Source organism: Lissotriton helveticus, chromosome 10 (genome assembly GCF_964261635.1).
Source record: "Lissotriton helveticus chromosome 10, aLisHel1.1, whole genome shotgun sequence".
Classification (NCBI taxonomy): Eukaryota; Metazoa; Chordata; class Amphibia; order Caudata; family Salamandridae; genus Lissotriton; species Lissotriton helveticus.
The window spans coordinates 861,844,630-861,868,448 of NC_136071.1; the positions used below are offsets into that span (position 1 = coordinate 861,844,630).

Sequence of the window (23,819 nt, forward strand, 5' to 3'; positions counted from 1 at the left end):
CATCTAGGGAATATTCAAAAGATGAGGAATCTTCAGTTGATGAACCTAGTAACTCATTTAAATAACCAATCACAGTAACAAAGTATAAGAAAATAATGAAAATAATTGGCTAATGATTCAAATACCTATGAATCAAACAGACATGATATTAGACAACACACAAACCTGACATAATGCAAGATCTAGATTGACTGCCAACTTACCTGTAAAATTTGCTGGACTGTGCTGGACTGCATCCTCCTCAACATGACCAATTCAGACCCCTGATCTAGGGTATAGATGCACAGAAGCAAACCTCTGAAATGAGGGGAACAGGATTGCTTCTGAGTTAAGGCTGCTTCAACAGCATGGTCTCAGTTAACATTAATTATGGGATGCTGCAGGCTTCCCTGACCCTAATTATTAATGTCTAGGATTTCTAAAGGTTGTCAGGACAGGAATCGAAACACTCAGGTCTTTCTATGTCAGGGTCTGAAGTGCAAATCAAAGCCTGAAAAAGTGATGTGCTTTAAACACCCATTGGCCTAAAATAGGAGTTGATAACCCACCCAAATTCTATATTTTTTATGCTCGTATTTGACCTTAATAGATTCATGAGATTGTTTTCAGAATTAAAAGAGACTACTGCAAGGCACAACAAGAGACTGAAATAATTATATATATGTACCAAATACAGTGCTGCCCTGATACCAACACAGAAATGCCTTGAATGATATGAAACTGATCCATTAATACTTAAGTCAAGTGAGACAAAGTTTCAAATATGTATGCCACTGAATAATTCTAGAAGCCCATGAACGTCTAAAGGGAAGAATGGTAGCTTTCATGGTGCTTTTGACACAAATGGAATAAAGTTCAATCAATCAATCGATGTAGGATCAGCCCATAAATTATTAAAATGACGATACCAAAGCTGAATTACATCTTCGATGTTACCTAGATAATGAGTTAATGTCCTCATTGATGCGCAGACCTGAGACCTGGGCTCCAGTAGTAAGATCTCAGATATGTGCTAACTGATAGAGTGAAAAATTGTTCTCACTAAAGACGATAAGACCTGCGGACGCTCAGAGTCTGACGGGTTAAGTATTTAAACAATAGAGTTAGATTTGGAAGCCATGGACCCAACAGTACGACAAAAATGATCCATTATCTTTGGGGAGAGGAAACAACCGTTGGGAAGGATTCAAAAGTATAATACGAGAAAAAGCGGGTACTTCCTGAAACATGCAGGCATAACAGCATCACATGGGGGGCCTCACATGAGGGGAACTCTCCAAAAATAGTGATGTCCAAATTCAATGGAGGATTACATGCAATTGGCTTTAAAGTATGCAATGCAGAGCTACGCTCCTTGTCTTTTCAACTGTCATCTAAAATTCTGTAAGGTTATACAATTAAAGTAAAGTACAGGGAACAACTGATGAGCACAATTTATTATTTGACATTAGTAGAGAATGAAGATACACCCTATTTGTAATGGTGTCAAAAATTTGGAAAAGCTGCATAAATTACTTTGAATAGATTAACACTGACCTACAAGCCTCACTCTGGAACTATTTCTAGGTGATGTGTTAAGGTAGTGTAACACAATTTCATCTCAGATGTTGAAATCTACATTGTGCAGGGTAAAACAATTACACTAGAATTTCACTGAATTAAAATGCTGCATTAAAACTCAAAATTCATTCTTTTTAAGCTCCAGTGCAGCACATTTCAAACAGAATGAAGATAGAGAAATTAGCTCAGCCATACGTGTCAAATGATGACTGATTTTCAGTTTCAGTAGTTCAAGATTGCAATGAGTCTCATGGTCAATGGGAATAATTTTTGATAGTCACAACAAAGGGATTAGAGAACACAGGGGAAAGTTCACTAAGTTTAAAATTCTACATGCATGGGATTCGATGCCACATAAAATACATAGAGCAGAGATTTATGTAGAATTAGAATGCTGGACATATCACCCAGGATGATAAGATTAAATAAACTGAGAATGTCCACTATCCTCTGGACCAAAGTGATACAGAGGAACCATGACTGGAAGCCAGTTAAGGGATACAGAAAGAGTGGTAGAATTACATGCTATATCAGGCAGAAAAAAAACTCACTAAACACACTTAGGTGAGGAGTGACAATCACCGTAGATATAAAAAACTAATGTTAAATAACCTGATGCAGAGAAATCATTCAGTGACACTTGGGGCACATTTCTAGAAGGCATATAGTGAAAGAATCAGACAGTAAATTCATGTGGTAACAAAGATGACCCCAGAGAATATAATGCCAATATTATGTTAGATTATGGTTTGGTTATGTCAATTTTCAGTTATATTTCTTAAACAGCACTTATAAAGGAATAGAAGGAAATGCAATGCATGTTCAGCATGTCGTTGTCTTAACTATTGTAGTAATATTGTGTTGAAGAAGGAATAATTAATAGTAGAACAATCACACAATGTTACAGACAGATATAACACACATTTTCAATTTATTGAAATATATATGAAGGACATTAAGGGATTTTAATAAGCATTTATTAGCATTGGTATATACATCACATGTATGGAAAGTGCCTTAATAATTCCAATAGTATCTTTGAATGTATTCGAAGCTGGCAGCATAGTTAGAAAAGCAATGCAATTATGCATTCAAAAATAAACCCACAACACACTAATAGAACTTTAGAACTTTCCACATTTCCTGAGCTATTTTTTTATACTATTAACACTGTTACAGAGAGAACAAAGTTGTCACTTTAGTCAAAAAAGAAAGTTTTTGTAAGATTTTAGTGGCGACAAAACTTGCAACAAGTATTCTCTTTTGTTCAAACAATCTTCAATCAGTACTATATTCAGCAAGTTACATTTGAGAAAAATATCACACTAGGCAGACGTGTTGGCATCATATAAATTATATTATCATTTGAGCTGCCATCCACAACCAGATATAAATCGGTGAATCATGTCAAATGATCTTTCAGCCTGGTCATATGGTAAGATATGCCCTCCTCCTCGTACAATCACCTTTGGGATAGATAAAGAAAATGCTTTTAAAAACTGAAATAAAAAACAATTGACACATTTAACTTGCCACTGTCAAAAACACAGGTTTTTACTTTTAAGCTGTCACAATTCTAGTAAGCTAGATTTAAAAATCCTTGTTAAGCCTTTAACTTGCAAACGCCCAGTGCAATGCTAGACATATTGACAATGCATGCATTTGTTACATACAAACCCCCATAAACCAATAACTTACAAGTGCTGGCAGAATGAGACAGACCAACAGTCGCATAGAAAGCAGTAAGACTTTTGACTAGTACTAATACAGCCCATACATATTTTCTGACCTTAATCAGAAATGTTCAGTCTGGAGCTCCAGTGGGAGGTGCTAATTTTTAGAGAGCAATATACTCCAAAAATTGCTGTTACCATAGAGTTTGCATTGAATATAGGGGACAACACTTTTGAGGGGGGACATATACTACTGCTATTCTCCTCTTAACACCTTGGGTGCTAACCAGATTTTCCCCCTGTGCTGAACTTTATTGATTCCCATTATTCACGACGAGCTCAGCTCGTCATGAGTGTACAAGAGGTATACCCCATGACGAGCAGAGCTCGTCATGAGCATGGAAGGGGTTAAGATCTAGTACTCACGCTACAAGGTAAAGCCTCTTTTAGCTTAAGAAAACCCACATGTAACGTAACACTGTGAAGTAAACCATCTTCATTGTAAGTGGACAATACAGTGGAGCTTCTTCATTCATATTCTTTCCTAGGAGAATGTAATTGTATATAGAATGCATATAGATGTAAGGTTAAGTAACTACTTGCGAGAGTTGTTTTGTTAGTGGGGTGATATGCTTTCCTCTGGATTATATCCCTGCAGGTCACAAGTTGGAACCCCTTCTGGTGTTGATAAACTGAGCACAAGTTAGTTAATAGTAACACTTCCTATTTACCGCCATACAAATGGGGCTGGAAATAAAAGCGAAATCGCAATTTTTATCTTGCTGAACACAGTTGCTGGGAATCAAATCTGATGGTTACTAGTGGAAAACAATTTACAGTGGATTCACAAAGGCACTTGCACACATAAGTTCAACATATGTGCCTAAAAACGTTAGATTAGTTCAACTTAGAACACTCCATAGACCCTACCTTTCCTGTACCACACTAGTAAATATGAGAAGAAGTTTAGACTCCAAATGTCAAAGAGGGTGTGGGCAGAGGGGGTTCATTTTACCATATTTTATGGGAATGCCCGGAGATTAAAAGCCATTAGGAGGATATAGAACAGTGCCTACTGAGGGTGTGAGGGGTGGATTTGCAACCCTCGACTACGTGGTGCCTCCTCAATGCATGGGACGCAACAGATCTTATCTGCAAAGAGCAAATCTGGGCAATCCTGGGGACGTCGATCGCTAAGAGCAATGTAGCCCGGAGATTGGGCGGGGGAGGGGCATCAACAGCGCCAACACCAATAGAATGGAAGAATTACATGGACTGGTGCATGGTGGCGTAGAAAGTTGTTTATTAAGCTAGGGGATGGCCTAAGATATGGGAACAGATCTTGGGTAAATGAAACACTTACAGGGGAAACATATGCATTCCCCCTGTCCACCACCCCGGGTGGTGTTGCTCCAAGACTGGCCACACAAGAGGAACTGGCTAGTTAGACCTACAAAGGGCTGTGAGACGAGGGGAGGGATAAATGCACTGCTTGGTTTTTAAACTTTATGTACGAATGGCTGCTCAGAAATGCTTAGTACTGTATGTACTGTTATAAGCTCAATAAAAAGAAATTAAAATATGTGCCTAAATCGTATAAAATGCATGGTAAATTCAATCCGTGAATTAAAAAAGCATGAGTTTAAAGTCAAATTGATTTGAGGAAATGCAAATTTACAATCGGATGGTGTAATTTTATTTGGAAGTAAATCCGCTCCTGTGGCTGGTAGGTAGTATTCCACTGTTAGTTGGTGAAAATCCTGGGAATTTGTATGTATTCACAACACTTCCACAGTCCATTCACATTTAGATACAGTTGCAAATGTACTCCTATAATGCAAGCAAACAATGTTCCTCAATAATTCGTTGAAAATTACTTTGTTGAGAAGTTTCTTTAAGGATTGATTGTGAACAAAGCATTTTATCCTAAATTCAGTCAGAAGTGGAAATGGAGGACTGAGTCACTTGACGGAGGGAAAGGCAAACAGAAGCTTTCCAACAGGGAGCAGCTAACTTTTGGTGCGGACACACAAAGGAGGAGGACCTTACTGCTGGAGTACATACAAGTGATAGCATCTTATCAGACCGATGTGAGGCAGCTTCAGAGCACAATCCTCCAGCTGAGAAGTCAATGGCTGGCTAGCCTCTTCATCCAGCTCACAACTCCGTGCCAGTGCTCAAGATCAGTCTTGCTAACATATGTCAATTGAGGAGGTCCAAGGGGTTAGATTGTTTCGAGCGAGATAGGTCATCTGCACTTTGAATCCAGATAAAGTTGCAGGATCCAGTGAGAACTATTCTAGATATCATTATGGGCTGTTTTCAATGGGTTTTCCAATAAGGATTATTATTGATTTAGGTCATTGGAATTGTTGGTGTGTATTTCTATTAAACACCTTGATTCAGCCATGGATGCTGAGCTACTACTGTGTTGTTGGATCAAAGATTATGATTTCAAAGCAAACTTTAATAACACAAATGCTGCAATTTGATGTAACACTAATAACCGAGCCCCAATCTCTGCATCACCATTGCGTTACCATTTTTCCTGGTGTTTTATCCCCATTGCGGTTCAGCCGATCCAATAAAAAGAGAGAATTTGGCAATCTCAAACACCAGTAGGGTTTCTGTAAGCGGACTTAATGGTTGCTGTAAACCCACTGATAAATCACAGCGTGGAAACATTTATTCATACCTTTTTGTAACACGGCTCCCACTCTACCATTAATTATTATCCCGATTTATGAAATCTTAAGCTTACATTGATAAATATCCCAAACACAATGTTATTTATAGAACGCTTAATAAACCTATAAATAAATTAATAGCACCTTTGCATCATCAATTAAATAAAGACACAGGGCATAGCTCCAAATTGTTTCTAAATTTATGTCTGAACACTTTTACGGTAAAGGCCATTTTCTGTACTGTTTCATGGGTTTTGTTGGTTAACATGTATTTCAAGCCTAGTTTTGGAAACGGGAAAGCCATTGTTACTCATTTAATTTATATTCAAACATTTTATCATCAACAATGATGTTAATGGTTTGATCCTTACTGGTGTTTTTAAATGCCATCTACCCAATACTAACAACGATGAAGACTGGTTGTAAAGATGTTTCAAAGGCTTTAGTAATGGAACAAAGATCAGACAGTTTAACAGGCTATAAAACCATTGTTTGTTCTTCACTTTTGTGGTCTCAATGGAAGAGTTTTTTATACTCCCTCTTACACAAGCCTTTCAATAGTGACAGTCCTAAATTACTCCTTCTCGAATATACTACTTGGGCAATCCTGAGATTTTGAAATGCAGCAGCCATTGCTTCAGGTAATTGCCATAGGCACTGAATTCAAAAGCCTAACTCCAATACTCAAGTATGTGGCTAATAACGAAGGGATGCAGTCTATAAAAAGAGTAGAATGGGAAGGCACATCATTTTGCCATTTAAGCAGTAGAAAAACACTGGTGTTCAATTCAGCTACAGCGTGCATTACCTAAATCATAGGAAAATGAGTTACTTTGTTCGTCATTTGGGGGGGGGATCACTTATTTGCTTTGCATTTAATTTTTTACGTGACAAAGTCAGGTGAGGGCTATGAGACCCCAACAGCAATACCTGATTTAGCTTATCACATAGATCTCTTTGGAGACATTTGAATAGAAACTTGAAAGTGCTACACAGACAACTTTCCTCCACTTAGATATTAGGTGAGATTTGTAAGGGAATGTAAATTTGGTGTAAGCAGGCAACATGAACAAAGATGCAAGGACATGTGAATAACAAGTGAACAAACCATAGCTCAATATACATGAAAAGCAATGCTTAATTTGAATAAATAATAATCCTTAACATGTATTGATTAGTCACTTATATTTCTAATACGTTAATCCAAATACAGATACAATTAGCTATGTACAAACATCAAACTATGATACTAACCCAAAACATACAATAGCTTAATATAGATCTTCAATCCTGACCCTAATGGCTTACAAGCAATGCTGGTCAAATCTAACCTTAGTTATTGGCCACAGTGATTCTTTCCACGTCACTCTCAATGTTGCAGTTAGTGACTACACCCGACTCTTGAAATGGATTTCTACTATACATCCTCTTTAGAAGGGTGGCTCTGTTGTCCCATGTCAATTCATCATGCTTCGGAGCCGCATACTGCAATAACCCTGCTAGGTAGTACAGTTGAAGATCAGGGAGCCCCAACCCACCCATCAGCATCTCTAGCTTTACCCTGCTCCGTTTGCCTGTTCATACCAGCAAGATCAGGAGAGTCTTTAATTCTTGAAATGCCTTCTTCAGTATAATACAGAATGAATTATGGATGACAGAGTCATCACAGCAGAAACACAATTTTACTAAATGCTACCCTGCCTATGACCAAGAGTGGGATCGTGTTCCAGAACTTAATAGACTCATGAAGTCCGCTATCACTTTACCCATATTAAGGCCATATTGATCTGCAGGCGTGTGGCTGTCTGTAAGCCAAGATATCAGAATGCCTGTGTTTCCCAGTGGAGCTCTGGGTCAGGTAGTTCTACTCTTCCTTTGCTAGTCATTCCACCCAGTGGGAACAGCACAGTCTTATTATTGTTAGTCTGAAGGCCCAAGGCCGACCCAATAATTTCCAGAAGCCATAGTAGTAGTAAGTGGAGAGAACAACACAGCTGTTTCAGATATGCAAGCAGATAAGCATACATTGATGTGTGGTGCGGCCTCCCTGTGACCCACAGACCGCCAGAACCGCTCACAGCAACACAACCAGTGGTTCCATACTTGGGGCCAACAGAAATGGGGACAGACCCCTCGAGCAATGTCTATGTAGCCAAATGATACCTCCTGTACGGATCCTTGCCACAGGAAAAGTGTATAGCACGAAAGTTGAGAGCTCTCTCTCCTGCTTGGCCTCCTTTAGTCTTCCGTCAAATTAGGAGTCAGCTGACAGGAAAAGGTTTGGTAAAATTACGCCAACAGCACATTGTGCCCGGCGCCTTACATCAAGCAAGTTCTTTGACCAACTCGGTTAGCTCATCAATTCCAAGGCCTGACTCCAAGGCCTTATACGGTTCCCCTGAGAGTCTAGGCAGAGGGACCAGGTCCAAAAACCCATACTCTCAAAACAGCTGGTGTGACACTCCCCCCATATAAATCCTGTAAATGCATCCTCAATAGCTCGGTAATCCCCATCTGTGTAGTCACAGCCTCGCCATCAGGCCGAGTCAGAGCCAGAATTACGGGTGGTGCTGTTTCCCTTTTAAGTATCCAGGCCAATAAGCAACCCATCTTGTTTCCTTCACTATGAAGTTTTTGTCTGTGCTCTCATCTCATGACTCGATCCCACAGTTCACAGAGTTTACACATAATGGCCATCTGACATATAAAGTCTGTGGCCCCGCCTAGTTAACGGATTGTATGTTTTCCAGCTTCTCTTGTCAGTCCAACAATTCTTTCCAGCTGTATCCACGAATTATGGACTCTAGTGATACATCCACCCCCCTGCATGACAACTTTAAGGGCCTCCCAACTCTGTTCCACTGGCGGTTGCTATTGTCCAATTATGTTTAAAATATCCAGTCAGCACTTCCTTGAGCCCTGCTCTATCGGTGTTGTCCTGCAGAGCATGAGTCTCTAATCACCACAGTGGAGCACGAGGTCTTGTCCTTTCCATGCTAAATTCTAATAGGGGCGCAGCTTGATCAGAAAGAAATCTTGCAAAATACAGTATCTTTCCCATCCTGTGTGCAATCGTGTGAGTAAAAACAGTCCAATCTACTTAAAGCATTGTGGTGTAGCAAAAAAACACCCTCCCATCTGGGTGGGTTTCCCTCCAAATAGCCACAAAAGTTTAATTTTTCATTGTCTCCCTAAGTGTAGCTGTCCTGTTGGGCTACGTTTTCTGTTTGAGGGGGTGCTAGTCCACTTCACCGTCCAGGACGCGGTTAAAGTCTCCTGCCCATATGAGTTTTGTATCTATGTAGGGGATTGGATGGTCCTCAAAAAACCAACATAGAAATCTGTTTTATGGGTGTGTAGCTTAAGGAGGCACAGCGTGCTACCATCCAGGGTGACATACAACAGCATATACCTGCATTCTTTATCTGCTTTAAGGAATATCATCTGGAAGGGGACACCAGGGGCAATCCAGATTAAGACCCCCAGTTGCTTAGTTGAAGTAGATCGAGGAGTATAAGTGAAACCTCTATTTTTTCCGCAACTTGTGTTCCTCCCCATTCAATAGGTGCGTCTCTTGGAGGAATGCTATACGGACCCCAGTCACCTTAGGAAAAACTGTACCCATTTTCTTTTTACAAAACTGTAAAGCCCTTGGAAATTCCAGGTGAGCATATTAATTGCGTTTGTCATTTTATCATGCGTACTGTTTTTCAGGGATGCCCTGGCGTCCACCTGAGGGACATCTCCACTCTGTCTCAGAGTCCCTTCACCGTGACTTCCCTTGCCCAGACTTCTAGTTCATTGATAAGTCTGTTCTTTCACTGAGCCAACTAAACTTTCCCCTTCCCACTTCTGGGTAAACGCTTCCTGCTACTAACTGTGTCTCACCAGTCATAACTAACAGGTGTCCTACCTTCCCTCCTCCCCCTTAAAACTATATAGTGTAAAGTTGTTCATTCCCTTCTGCTTAGGTCTATAATGTGGGGTCACACCCAACCTCCAAGGCACACGAGGGTGTAGTATCCAAACCTTGGACCAGAGGGAGGTGTCACCCGGGTTCCCTACTGTGTGCACTTCAACTTTTTATCAACCAGAAGAAAAAACATTTGTTTTACTAACTCCGTAATAATACAGAAAACCAGATTCAATCATGGATGGTTTGAGTGCAGGCGATCTGATGGCTTTGACAAATCCCCAATCAATGTAGTTGCCGCCTCCACCAAGGCTCCAGCCTCCTCTCGGTGTCTTTCAAGACCCATGACTCCATCTTTACGGACCACCAGGCAAGACTCTGACCTCGTGCTCCCTCCACTTCCGCATGTTTGTCATCAGGACTAGTGAGCACTTCACCTCCCGAGCTCCATGGACGCTTATCGAGGCAGGGTGGTGGCTTCCACCATGTGCTTCTACTCAATCCAAGGCCTCTTCAGGTGGAAACAGGAACATATATCCCATGTCCATAGATTTCAGTTTTTGTTTGACAGGCATAAAGGACTGTCTGAGGCATTGAATCCATTCCTTGTATTCCAGGAATATGTGGATAAACTAATTTCAATTATCAGATCTCTGGATTCTCAACCAGCAGGTAGATTTATATCCCAGTCTCTGTAGTTGAGGAGTTTTGCAATCAATATTCTTGGCAGTGCACCCAGCAGGGTCCTTGGGGCCAATGTTCTATGACCTTTTCACTACAAAAAATCTAGATTGTGCAGAAGAGCCAAGCATTGCTTTTAGCCATCTTTCCAGACAAAGTTCTGGGGCCTTACCCTCGACTCCCTCTGGGAATCCCAGGAAGCAGAGTCTGTAGCGGCGCAAGCAAACCTCAAGGTCTTTGACCCTCTCCTCTAACTTTATGGCAATCTCTGTGAGTGAGCCTACTGTTTCTGTAAGTCTGGACTTCCTCCTACAAGGCTGTCATGTCTCATTCTGTGGTCAACGATCTCTCTGCAACGTTGTGCAGGTCCACTCGTAGCAAGTTAACATTCTGGGAGATTGTGTCTATTTTTGTCTCCAATACTGAGCACAAGGTTTCCATTGACAAGGTTTTGGGCACCCATAGGGCCCCTCAGCATCTGCATTGCCAGTTAATTCTCAGGTTCCAATGGGGCCCCTCCTCCTTGATCTGTCCCAGTGGCAGCAGACTGGTCCATTTGTGTTTTTGTGTGCTCTGCTGGGATCTAACCCTACCCATCTTGTTCCAGAGGAGTTGGGGGTGATCAGGCTTCCAATGGGTGTCTCAGTTGGCCCTCCTTTGACCCAACCCACCTCCCCCACTTTTAGAGCAGACCCGGTTCTCTCTTTCATTTTCTGCTCCAGTCAAGCTCATTATGACCCAGCAGCTGTTCATCTGGCCTTCAATGGCGTGTTGCCACTGGCCCAGCAGATTCTTGCACAGCAGGGTCCATGGGTGAGCAGTCTCACTTCACCTTGCTGTTGCTCTCTGCTCCTGCCAGGCTTCGTCTTGCCACCACCAACCCCCTGGACTGCTGATGAGCTGCCACTGGCCCGCAGGCACTCAGGCAGCCAGGCGTGGGTGTCGCATAGCCCACGCACTTCTCTCCTCATCCGGGCGCCGTGGCTTTGCTGAGTGCAGTCGATCATGGCCACCTGTGCCTCCACAGTTCACTTCGTGGGCACCTCTGCATGCAGGCCAGCCCGCGCCATGTCAAGACACAGAGGTTTATAAGGAGCAGTCACAGCTACAGTCACGGGGGTCGCTCACATCATGAGGGACTTCTTTGTGATCATCTATCACAGTCTGGCCCACTTAGAGCCCAGGATGCCACAGTATTCCAACTTGGGGGTCCATGAGCAGATGGGTTTAGCTGCCATTGGACATTTTGTCGGCCACGCCCACCACATTCATGATTACATTTTATTGTGGTCTGTATATTTGCACAAGCATAGTTTTTTAAAGTGGAAGTTTATAAGAAGATAGTGTCTGAAGTCAGTCAGTCAAACAACTTTATTCGGTTAATAAAAACCATAAAAGTACAACACATTTCACAATAAACAATACTATAAAAATATTTAAAATCCGAATACTCAACTCTTATGAGTGACTTAAAAAGTACGTAATAGCATAAGATCAAATTTAATTAAATCATGTCAAAATTCAGGCTACCGATACAACATAATTTTAGCAATATGAATACAATAATCGCCGCTGACCTAAAAGTCACTCATTAGGGGTTTAAAGTACTATAACGCTCCCTCCCTCCCCCCCCCCCCCCCCCGAGTCAAATGGCGGCAACTAAAAAACTTGCAATGTAAAATATCTCCCTTGGGTCATTCAGCAACTGTAGATAAAGAAGAGCGGGTTTGACCTGTATAAAACCTTTACCCCTTAAAATTGGAACAAAAAAAGTCCTTCGAACCACACTATAACGATCACAGAACATTATAAAATGCATATTATCTTGAGTTGAAAAATTATCACATGTACAAGGACCTAAATCACATACCCTGCTCCAGCCTTGCGAATTACCTAAGAGGGTATGGATTAAATTAAAACGAAACCTCGTTAAAAGCTGACGATGCACGTGCTTCCTGACAATTTTCAAATATGGTTCAATCGTAGTTGTGGTTTTCAGCAAGAAATAGGCTTTTACTGTAGATTTCGTTAGCTCTGTCTCTTCCCGCTCAGCCGCCCTCAGGTTCAAGAATTGTATTCTGACCCTGGTCTAATCTTCTTTTCTTATTTGATCTGGGAAAATAAATAAATCTGGGTGCCCCAATTCTGATATGCTATTAGCGTTTCTCAGGGCCACACAGTCAGAAGTCATTTTCTTTTCTTTTTTTAAACTACGACATAGTAATAGTCAGGTTCTTTTTTTTAACACCAGTGTTGGGTATTTGCCTTAACAATGGTGCATAATGACCAACAAGGAGAACAGTGATTGTGAATCTTTTAAGAGAGTGATGATTTCTGAGTCTCATTTACACTTTCACACAGGCTAAAGGGGATAAGTTTAGACAGTGTTGAGATGTTAGTACACAACATTTTTAATAGTACTAATTTATTTATTTTGGATTTTTATAGGGCAAACATACCTCGTCAACTACTTCAAAGTATTTCACAAAGAAAGTGAGGAGGATTCAGAAGATATGCAATGTGAAGCGGTGCACTGTAGTCGTGAAAACAATGCAGCAGAGAAGCATAATGGGTTATTATAAGTACTGTAAGGCCTCCAATAAGGTTCTTGGTAATTTAAATGTTGCATACAAATCCAAGTATCAGGGTGATCAATAGACTACAATAATTGTGTAGGACTATGCCAAACATTGGTGGTGTCAATGAAATAGCAGCATTTAAAGGGAACCACTGGTGATGGTGTACAACTAAGATATAAACTTGCTAGAATTAATTTATACGCCATTCAATATTTAATACATCATACTATATACTGAAAGCAGAGGAAACAGTGATACTTCTATTCATTAAATCCAGCCACCATCATGAATCAAAAGGCACTATAGACACCAATGGACAACTCCAAGACAACTGGAATCAACAGGAATGTATTTCACTAGTAAAACTCATTTTCCAAAAACCCCTCTGCAGCTAACTATCGTAGAGCAACCACGTGTTTTTTCAAAGTTAACACACTTTCCCCGTAGTGGCCCTCTCTTTCTACCTCAGTTCTCTACTCTACGGCAGAGTGCCACCAAATGCAAGGCAAAATACAGTGTCACATTCGGCATGTGCACTGTCTTAGCCATTGCCCTTCTCAGAAGCATTGCCCTGATTGTACAGAGCCTGTTTGTTAGTTTGTTATTATTCTTTACATATATATCTATTTTATATTCCGTGAAGGTGTTGTGTGCGCTGTTGTGCACTTAAGTTAAGAACTATATCATCATTTATTGTGATATTCAGGTTATGACTTTTTTTAATGTATGTATAAATCCCTTGCCGGATATGTTTACACTGTTTATAGTTTATAATGGTGTCTTTTATTGTTATAAGGTCACGTTTCACTATGTCATTTGTTTGTTTCATGGTGCCTAGAGATTATCTTCAATTTTAGGGATGGTTGAGTTACAGCCATATATACACACTCAAGTGTTTTAGATTGGGGCTAGTTTTTAATGGTTGTTTTATACTTTGCAAGTATTTATACTGGTGTTTTCTGCATATTTGCAGCCCTGAAGAAGCCTTGTGTGGGCAAAACGTGCTGGCTGTGATTTTCTGCTCTTTTAAGAAGGAAAGCATGAATAAAAGATAACAAGAACATTTTGAAGGATTTCCCAAGGTTGCTTTCATTGGCAACCCAGTTGAGAGAGGGAGGCAATGAAGGTTCACGCATGAATATAAGTCAGTTCGTGATTTGTTATCAGTCTCCAGAGCCAACCAGAATCTTGATCGAGTGTCATCTTTGTACTTGTGGGGGCCTATTTTGTCTCAATGCAGTATGTGACTTGGTGAAATCATATAACCGCTGTTTTGCATTTTGATATACTAGAGAAGGATCATGTTACTTACCCTTTAAGCAAGTAGTGCTGCAGATTCACATTAGGCATATTCCTGCCATCTAGTTTTGGGCCCAGACTCTGCAAGTTGTTTTTCCTCAAGGACGATTTATGATCGGGGTCATGTGATGTCTCTCCTTCCCCTCGAAGCATTGTGCAAGTCGAATGCTTTATTCCTTAGAACGTTTGTTTTCCCCTTGCCATGAATGGAGTGAAGATTTAGTCTGCTTAGTAGCATTCGCTGTTCGACATGCTGTGTTTGTAGTTCTTTTGTGACCATCTAATACTTGCCGGGTAGGCGGGAGGTGCATGTGAACCTGCTGAACTACATGCTACGAATAGATGCTTGCAGGGTAAGTAACATGATCCATTCGTAGCATGTGTTGGCTACAGATATACATGCTATGCATAGACTGTAAACCAGTACTCCTCCAACCGGTGGCTTTAGGCATGAAATGGTGCAGTTGTTTGAATTAACATTTGAAGGACTGTTTGTCCAACTAGAGCTTCTTGTCTTCATTGAACATCCACATAATGCTTTGTGAAAGTGTGTGAGTTTATCTACGTTGCCACTTTGCAAATGTTTTTTAGAGGGATATTTCCTAAAAAGGCCATGGTTGCACCTTTTGTTTTGTTAAATGGGCACTTGGCACAGTTGTTAGTGTCCTTTTTGCTTTTCCATATTTGAATGTATTAAACAATCCATTTGGCTATACCGGTTTTCGATATAGCGTTTCCTTTGGTTGGATTTCAAAAAGAAACAAAGAACTGTTTTATTTGTCCGAAGGGTTTAATAATTCCACATAGCACATAAGAGCCCTTTTAACATCTAGTGTATGTAAATCACGTTCTGGGATAGTTTGTGGTTTTGGAAAGAAAACCGATAACTCCAAGGTTTGATTTAGATGGAAAGGAGAAAGGACATTGGGTAAAAATTTCAGGTTAGTACGTAAATGCACTTTGTCTGAGAAAACTTGGAAGTAAGGTTCTTTGATTAGGAGTGCATGATTTTGCTGACCCTTTGTAAGGATGTTGTCACTACGAGGAAAGCTACTTTGCATTTTAAGAATTGCAGTTGGCAATTATGTAGTGGCTCAAATGGTGGCCGCATAAGCTGTTTACGACAATGTTACATTCCATGCTGGTATTGGAGATGTACATTTTGGAATTACTATTTTTAATCCTTCCATGAAGGCTTTGATTACAATAAAGCTGAAGAGTGGCTGGTGTTTCCTGTTTTGTAAATATGCTGCAAAACCTGCTAAATGTAGGCGTGTGTAGGTGTATGCTAACTGTCACTTTTGTAAAGTGTAACCGGTCGCATATTAGTTATTGTTCTGTTGGAGAAGATAGGTTAGTGTGCTGTGTTGTGCAGTAATGCACAAAACTTTTCCATGTTGCTTAATAGCAAACCCTAGTGGTAGGTCTTCTTTAAAAATAGTCATACATTCATCAGGTGGATTAAGGTAATCAGATTACATGAACTCAAGAGACAGATTGCAAGATTGAGCTGTAAAGGATGGATTGTCTCACCCTGCCTTTGCTGTGTGTGAGAAGATTAGAATAATTGGGAAGCGTCTCGTGAGGTTGCAGGGAGAGCTCTAATATTGTTGTGTACCATGGTTGATTTGCCCAGGTGGATGTGATCAGAATTAAAGTCATTGAAGTCTGAGTTTCCTGACCACAGAAGGTATGAGTGGGAGAAGTTGAAAAGTGTAGGCAAATATCCCTGACCAGTCCGTCCATAGAGCATTGCCCTTGGATTGTGGGTGTGATATCTGGATGCAAAGCTTTGGCATTATGTGTTTTCTTTTGTTGCGAACAGGTCTATTGTGGGGGTTCCCCACTATTGGCAGTATGTTTGTAATAATTTACTGTGTATCTCCCACTCGTAAACCTGCTTGTGTGTCCTGCTAAGGAGGGCCGCAATTGTGTTGTCCTCTGCTGGTATGTATTGTGCTAGGAGGTGGGTGTTGTGACTGCTCCCATTTCCATATATTTTGTGCCAATTGGGATAATTTGTACGGAATGGGTTCCCCCCTGTTTCTGAATGTATTACATTGCAGTCATATTGTCTGTAAGCAGGAGGATGGTTTTCCCTGCTATGTTTGTGAGGGACGCTTGGAGAGCCATTGCAGGCCAGTAGTTCTAACTTGTTGATGTGTAGAACCCCCTTTTGTACTGTCCAGTGTCCCTGTACTACAATGTCCTTCATATGAGCTCCCCATCCCAGAAGTGATGCACTGGCTATGATTGTTATCTTCGGGATTAGCTCCTTGAAGGCTCTCCCTGCTAATATGTTTGAAGTGTTCCACCACAATAGAGCCTGATAGGGTGTAACCAACACTAGATCTTCCAGGTTCCCTTCGGCTCATGATCTTTGAGATGTTAAACACTCCTGGAGGGGTCTCATGTGTAGAGAAGCACAAGGCACGATTGCTATGCAAGATGCCATCATTCCTAGTACACACAATATGGTTTTGACTGGTAGGTGATATGACTGAAAAAAATCCTGTTGGTTCTGGAGATTGAGAACCCTTTGGGGATTGGGGTAAGCTGTCCCTAATATGGCATTGAGTATTGATGCCAGATAAGGTTGAATTTGGGATGGTTGGAGATGTGATTTTGTCACATTGATTGAGAAACCCAATTGATGAAATAGATTTATTGTCTTTTGGGTGTCTGATAGACATTGGTTCTTGTTTGGACTCTTGATCAGCCAATCGCCAAGGTAGGGAAACGCATGAATGTTTTCTCTTCTTAGTTTTGCTACTACTACGGCTAGGCATTTTGTAAAGACCCTTGGGGCTGTTGTTACTCCAAAGTGTAGTACTTTGAATTGATAATGACGTCCACTTACCGCAAACCTCAGGAATTTTCTGTGTGCTGAATGGATTGGATGGTAGAAGTAAGTGTCCTTCAGGTCTAGTGCAGTCATAAAGTCACCTGTTTGAAGTAGGGGTATCACATCTTGTCATGTGACCATGTAAACATGTCCTGCTAGTATGTAGCTATTGAGTGGCCGCAGATCCAAAATGGGTGTCAGGGTTCCATCTTTCTTTGGTATTAGAAAATAAATGGAGTACACTCCTTTGTTTTGAAACCTGTGTGGGACTATTTCAATGGCCCTTTTTTGTAGTAATTCCTTTACTTCTTCTTTGAGCAGGTGTAGATGCTGTGGATTTAAAACCTGCTTTTTGGGGGGAATATTTGGTGGTTGTTGAAGTAGTTCTAGGCAATATCCTTGTCTGAAAATTTCTAAGACCCATTGACCTGCCGTTTTGTTTTGCCATAACTGATGGAATTGTTGTAGACTTCCCCCGACTGGTGTTTTGTGGTTGGGGGGCGGGGGGGGAGGGAGGGGTGGTGGTGAACAAGTCGTTTTGGAGGGGTGGTGACATGCTCTCTCCCTCTGTCTTTATTATTTTTGAAGCCTCCACAATAGTAACCAAGTCCCTGCTAGTGGTACTGTGGCTATTGACACTGACTGGTATTTTCTGTGGTAAAGGCTTTTCCAGCTCCTCTACCTTGGTAACTATGAAGGGGTTGTTGTTTTTGTGTTGTGGTTAGCAAGGCACCAACTGATTTTGGAGTATCTGTGTCTTTTGAATTTTTTTCTAGCTGAGTGTCTCCAGCTCGTCCGAAGAGGTGTTCCCCATCGAAAGGGACATTAAAAATATGTTGCTGTACTTCTGGTTTGAACCCGGAAGTACCTAGCGACACATGTCTTCTGAGCATGATAGATGTGTTTATGCCCCTAGTAGGGGTGTCTGCTCTACTTAAGGCACATTTGATGGTAGCGTTTGAAATTAGTTTACCCTCGTTGAATAGATCATCTCCCCGCTTTTTATATTCTTCTGGAAAAAGGTGTATGAGCTCCTGTATTTCATCCCAGGTTGTTCTGTTGTAACGTGAGAGCAGGCCAACAGAATTCTCCAATGATCAGCGTGCCTGGTGGCAACGCTTTTTGCAGCTGCGTCAATCCTTTTACTCTACTTATCTGGGAGAGGGGCCTCTACAGTGCCTTGTGTAGCTGCCCTTTTTAGGTCTCGCCTGGCATTGGCAGAGCGCATGCGCTGCTCTCGCCATGCAAGCCTTTCTTGGAATCAATACGGTTTCAGAGGCTTTCAGCAGCTCCGCCCATCTTTTTCATTTGCTGGTGTCATCCTCCTTGCTAAACGCTGGCTCACGATTGAAAAGGAGGCTTCTTAGTCCCTCCTGGTTACCGCCTTTTCCACTTTTGGCCCCGTCCACCGGGACTGGATCTTTTACTCCGCGGGGTGACACAGTGGCTTCTAATTACTCGGTGAGCACTTTTTTTCATTCCCACAATGGCGTGGCGACAGCTTTTTAGGTCTCACTGAGGACCTCGCTGGTTTATTTAATTACGATTTGCTGCGAAATTTGCTTTCACCGCGCTTGTTCTGCCTGCCGTGGCTTGTTCGTTTAATTATTTAGCTGCGCGATTTTCTCAGGGATTTGCTTTCACTGCGCTTGTTTTTTCTTGTTCATCCAGGGCGGAGCGACACTATAACCTCTACCGCGTCTCCTCTATAAATAGTTCAGAGTGACACCACTGACCTCTAACCTCCTGCTTTCCATTTCGAGAAACAAATGCATTACTACTCTTTGTTACATGTGGTTTGAGAGGTGCATTCATTTTTCATCACTGAATTCATGTACTTGACTATTTGCTTTTTACTGTCGAAAGCTTATTTGCAAGTTCCAGAAGGCAAAGGCTATCGCGCCTGAATGAGCAACTGGCAGCTGACTCTGGGTTAACTATGAGCATTGGCCACTCAGTGATCTGCCTACCCCATCCCACCTCAGCACCCCACTCCTAAATCCATTACCTGGACCCTCGTCTAATTCAGGTTTTGCTGCATTCTGGAATTTGTAGACTTCTGGATCAGAAACAAGCATCCCTGGACTGGTTTCGGGGTAACACCCATCATCAGCCAGGCTATCTTTAATCCAGTGCCAAAGTGAGCAAGGGTTCCAAGTCTAGGCATACCCTGCCAACTTAGGGCAAACAAAGCTAACATAAGGAGATGATGGACGGAGTGCTCAAACTTTTCAGACACTCACTACAGTTACAGATCTGGGTTGAATCCATCATAATTTTTTAGCTCACTACGCCACCCCAGTTTGGACACAGCCATATGCAAATCAGTCTTGACCCTGTGCCTCATGGGAACAGTCCAGCCCTAACTGCCAGGCCAGGTCCTCCGTGGACCGGAAACAAGCATCCTGGGACTGGTTTTGTGGTAACACCCCTCATCAGCCAGGCTATCTTGAATCCAGTGGCAAAGTGAGCAAGGGATCCACGTCTGGGCATACCCTGCCAACTTAGGGAGAAAAAAGCAAACACAAGGAGATGGACAGAGTGCTGACACTTTTCAGACACTCACCCCCGGTAACAGATCTGGGTTGAATCCATCATCATCATTCTTTAGCTCACTACCCCCAGTTTGGACCCAGCCATAACTCTTAAGCTGTGATGAAAAAGACAGAATCCTTCAAAGGGCATATATCCTTTTGAGAATGTGACAAAGGATAGTTAATTTGACACTGCTATAGCACATACTTTGCTCAGGGACTGAAAAGAACAATGCATTTCTGAGATTGAAAGGACACTCAATTCAATTCAATGAATCTTTATTCGGTGATTAAAAATCACCATAAAAACACACACATATATACATAGTAAAAAGTCATTAAACATTTCCAAGATCCTTTGTACAGAGTGTAAACAAAGCATAAGATACAAACAGTGAAACAGTGTATGACACTTAAAAGGCATAAAATTGAAACATTTCATTCTTCTCCCCTGGTATGTCTTAAACGGACCGCTACCTTAATAAAGTTCATAATACTACATAATGTTAAGGGGTCCGAGGCTTTCTGTAAAAATACTAGTGCCTCCCTAGCGTGGGTCAATTTGTTTTTTTTTTTAAGAGGTTTACAAGGAATCTGCGTCTGGGCATTGTATAAAAGGGGCAAAGTAAAACAAAATGAAGGGAGTCCTGCGGAGACCTGTTGTCGCAGCCGCAGGGCCCCTTCTGTTCAATTGATGTAGCAAATCCTACTGGTGATGCCAACATGAATGATAGTAGGTTCAGCCTGAAACGGCACATCAAGAACCTGTCCTGTGCGTTATACATGAGGTACAAGTATGGTTCCATACCCTCTGCGCTCTTCACTAGGTTATGGGCCCTCACTGTCTTTTTACACCCTTCCGCCTCAGCTCTGCATAGGTTTTTCCGCTCTAGAAAAATTTTCCCTACTTGCAACTTATTCTGGGCTACAATTGTTGCAGGGTTAGTAAAGAGGTTCCCAAAACCTAGTTCCTCTAGGGTGTTCTTCACATAATGGAGCCAGGGGATGCGCATACATTTGTCCCTCTCCAAACAATCCGATAAGATTTCTCTACTGAGTGACGCATCAGGATTGACCCAGATTTTTAACCAGGCTACTATGGGCCTCAATTTTACCAGGTCTTCTATATATGGCCTCCCTAACTCCCTGTGGGCAATTAATCCAGCTGTGCTTTGGGGTACCCTCAGGATTGATTTCAAGTATTTGTTTTCTTCCCGTTGGATTCTTGTGGTATTAACGAAGCCCCATACTTCTGCCCCATAAATAACTTTGGAGCATGATACAGAGCTATACAAGTTCATCACCTGTTCCGGGGACCATCTTCCTAGCCTCCTGCCATAGCTAGCTATTGCCCCGTTAGATGCGATCATTTTACCACAACGCTCCTCCACCAAGGAATCAAACTGTAAGGCGCCATCAAATGTTACACCAAGATAGGGAAACGTTTTGACCTCTTCTACAATGTGACTCCCTATTGTGTAAGTAAATTTGGAGGTAGATTTTTTCCCCGCCAGGAGCACATAGGATTTACCCACATTAACAAAGAGGTCCAGGGCACCCATGAACTTAACGAATCCATCGATCAAGATTTGTAAGCTCCTGGGTGTACGTGCAATCAGCACCGCGTCATCTGCGTAAAGCAGAACAGGAATATGACGCGACCCAACCCTTGGGCAATCAGCCTTTAAACCTAACAAAAACTGTTCCAAATTATTAATGTACAGGGAAAACAAAAAAGGGGCAAGGATGCAACCTTGCCGAACTCCGCTCATACAGGGGAATGAGTTAGTCAATCCCCCCTCCCTATTGTAACGGACCTTAGCCGTAGTGTCACTGTGCAATTCCCTCAAAATGTTAATTAGGCCACTCTCAATCCCCATGCTAAACATCATGCCCCACAATTTCTCCCTATTAACGTGATCGAATGCTGCTGCCAAATCCATGAAACCCATATAAATGGATTCATCACTAGCCATGGTATATTTGGCAGTCAGCATGTAAAGGTTCAGGCATTGGTCACTAGTGGACCTCCCTGTCCTAAATCCGTATTGAGTGTCCGAGAAGATGTTATTTTCTTCGGTCCACTCGGACAGTCTGTTAAGAATTGCCCTTCCCAAAAGTTTTGCTGACACATCAATCAGGGAAATCGGGCGGTAACACTTGGGGTCGTCCCTATTGCCCGTCTTAAAAATCGGCACAATTACTGCTTTTGACCAGGACGTAGGCAGGCCGCAGGTAATAGCAGTGTTAATGACCCTTGTCATTAAAGGAGCCCAAAGTTCAGTGTTACTCAGAAACAGATCTGGGGGAATCCCGTCGGGCCCCGGGGCTTTATTTTTAGTCAGACCCTCAATCCCTGCGGTGATCTCCTTAATAGTGAATTCAACCGGTGGAGCCTGAGTTGAAATAGCCAATAACTCTACAGTGGTACCAGACTCGTGGTTATACAGACTCCTATAGTGGGTAACCCACTGTTCTGGGAGGATATTAGCCCCTATCTCCGGGGTATCTTTTTCCTGGAAAGTTGGGTTATTGATAATCCTCCAGAAACCCGCTAGATCCTTTCTTTCCCCTACTTCTCTTAAATCTGCCCACGCTTCTGCCTGTAAGACAAGTTTCCTCCTCTTAATCTCTTTTTTATAATTTTCTCTGCACGCCTTCACTTTATGGGGGACCCTTGGTTTAGATTTAAGGCAGCTTTTCAGCTCCCTCAAAGCTTTGGAGCAGTCTTTATCGAACCATCGAGGATTCCCGTGGTTCTTTAGAGACACACAAGTCTTTAATAGGCCGTCGATCAACTTGGCGATCTGATCGAATGCCTCCAGAAGCCTCAAACCGTGAACCTCTGTGTCTAAACAATCATTGATGGCCAAGTTGCCGGCGTCCACCAGGTCCTTGTAAAACTTTTCCCCATCAATTTTGGACCACTTTAGTCTCCTGCCTTGATCTGTTGCCCTCTCAGTGAATGTGAGTTGAGCTCTATTTCTTGGGCCCACCCTGTACAACAACTCCAAGACGAGGGGGTTATGGTCACTGAAGCCGCTCCATTCAATCCCTGCACTAGCTATCTTATTTATCAGAGATCTTGAGACCAGGATATACTCTATGAAGGATGAGCACCCTCTGCCCTTAAATGTAGGTGGGAGTGTGCCATCCTCCTGCGTCCCCATCATGTTAATAGTATGCTCTAGGTCATACTTGAGCCGGAGCGTACTGAAAGCTAACCCTGTCGGCGTATGGGAAAAGTGCGGCCCCTTCTCCATGGGGCACTGGGACCAGTCTGTTTTTTTTTTAACCAGTGCCGGGCACAGATGGCAATTATAGTCTCCCATAACCAACATTGCGTATGTCTGCCCCTTTTTTTGGCCCATTGTTTCCTGACCCAACCTGTGATCCAATTCAACAGCAAGAGGGGTGTGGGTTCCCGCTGTCTCATTGTTGTAGATATTAAAAACTACAAATCTAAGCCCCTTCCCAGAAATTCTAACTGCCTGGATCCTGTGGGAATTCAAGTCTAGGCAAGAGCAACTGCCCGGAAGGCCCAAGTCAATATAAATAGATAATCCTCCCATGGCTCTCCCCGATCTTGATTTTTGGGCGGGTACAAAAAAACACTTATACCCTTGCAGGTGGAAGTTATTCTCCGATGCCCAGGTCTCCTGCAGACAGATTACATGGAATTTCCTGATATAGTCGAGCCACTCTTTGTTGTCAAATTTTCCAGCCAGACCAGCTATATTCCATGAAATAATTCTCAGTGCCTCGCCCCCCTTCTCCACTCCCCCCTGGCGCCCCCTTTGTAACTCACACCCTGTCTTTTCCATATCCGGCCCATGTCCCTCTCCTGTACATCCATTATCTACTGCCCTGGGTTCATCCAGCACAGGCGTCATGCCACAACTTGGTGGCATTTGCTTTGCCACCGAACTGTGCACCTCCGACTCTTCTTTCAGAACCCCTTTACCCCCTTCTCCCCGAAGACCATTATCCATTTGTCAATCTACCCCCTCTAAGCCATCCAGACAGTGAAACCGGTTAAATGTACGAA

At 42.2% G+C, this 23,819-nt stretch overlaps 1 protein-coding gene across 4 annotated transcripts in view; it reads right to left on the bottom strand.

Annotated features, from left to right (window-relative positions):
- Nucleotides 1-2,477: 2,477 nt before the first annotated feature.
- Nucleotides 2,478-23,819, bottom strand: part of CPVL (carboxypeptidase vitellogenic like) — a 799,647-nt gene continuing 778,305 nt past the window's right edge. For 2 of the 4 annotated variants that reach the window (XM_078663502.1, XM_078663501.1), the window contains exon 13: nt 2,478-3,026. In XM_078663502.1, coding sequence (XP_078519628.1) covers nt 2,922-3,026 — 105 coding nt within the window. In that variant the 3' untranslated portion in view covers nt 2,478-2,921. The remainder of the gene's footprint in view (nt 3,027-23,819) is intronic. The other 2 variants (XM_078663503.1, XM_078663504.1) reach the window with 1 other exon arrangement.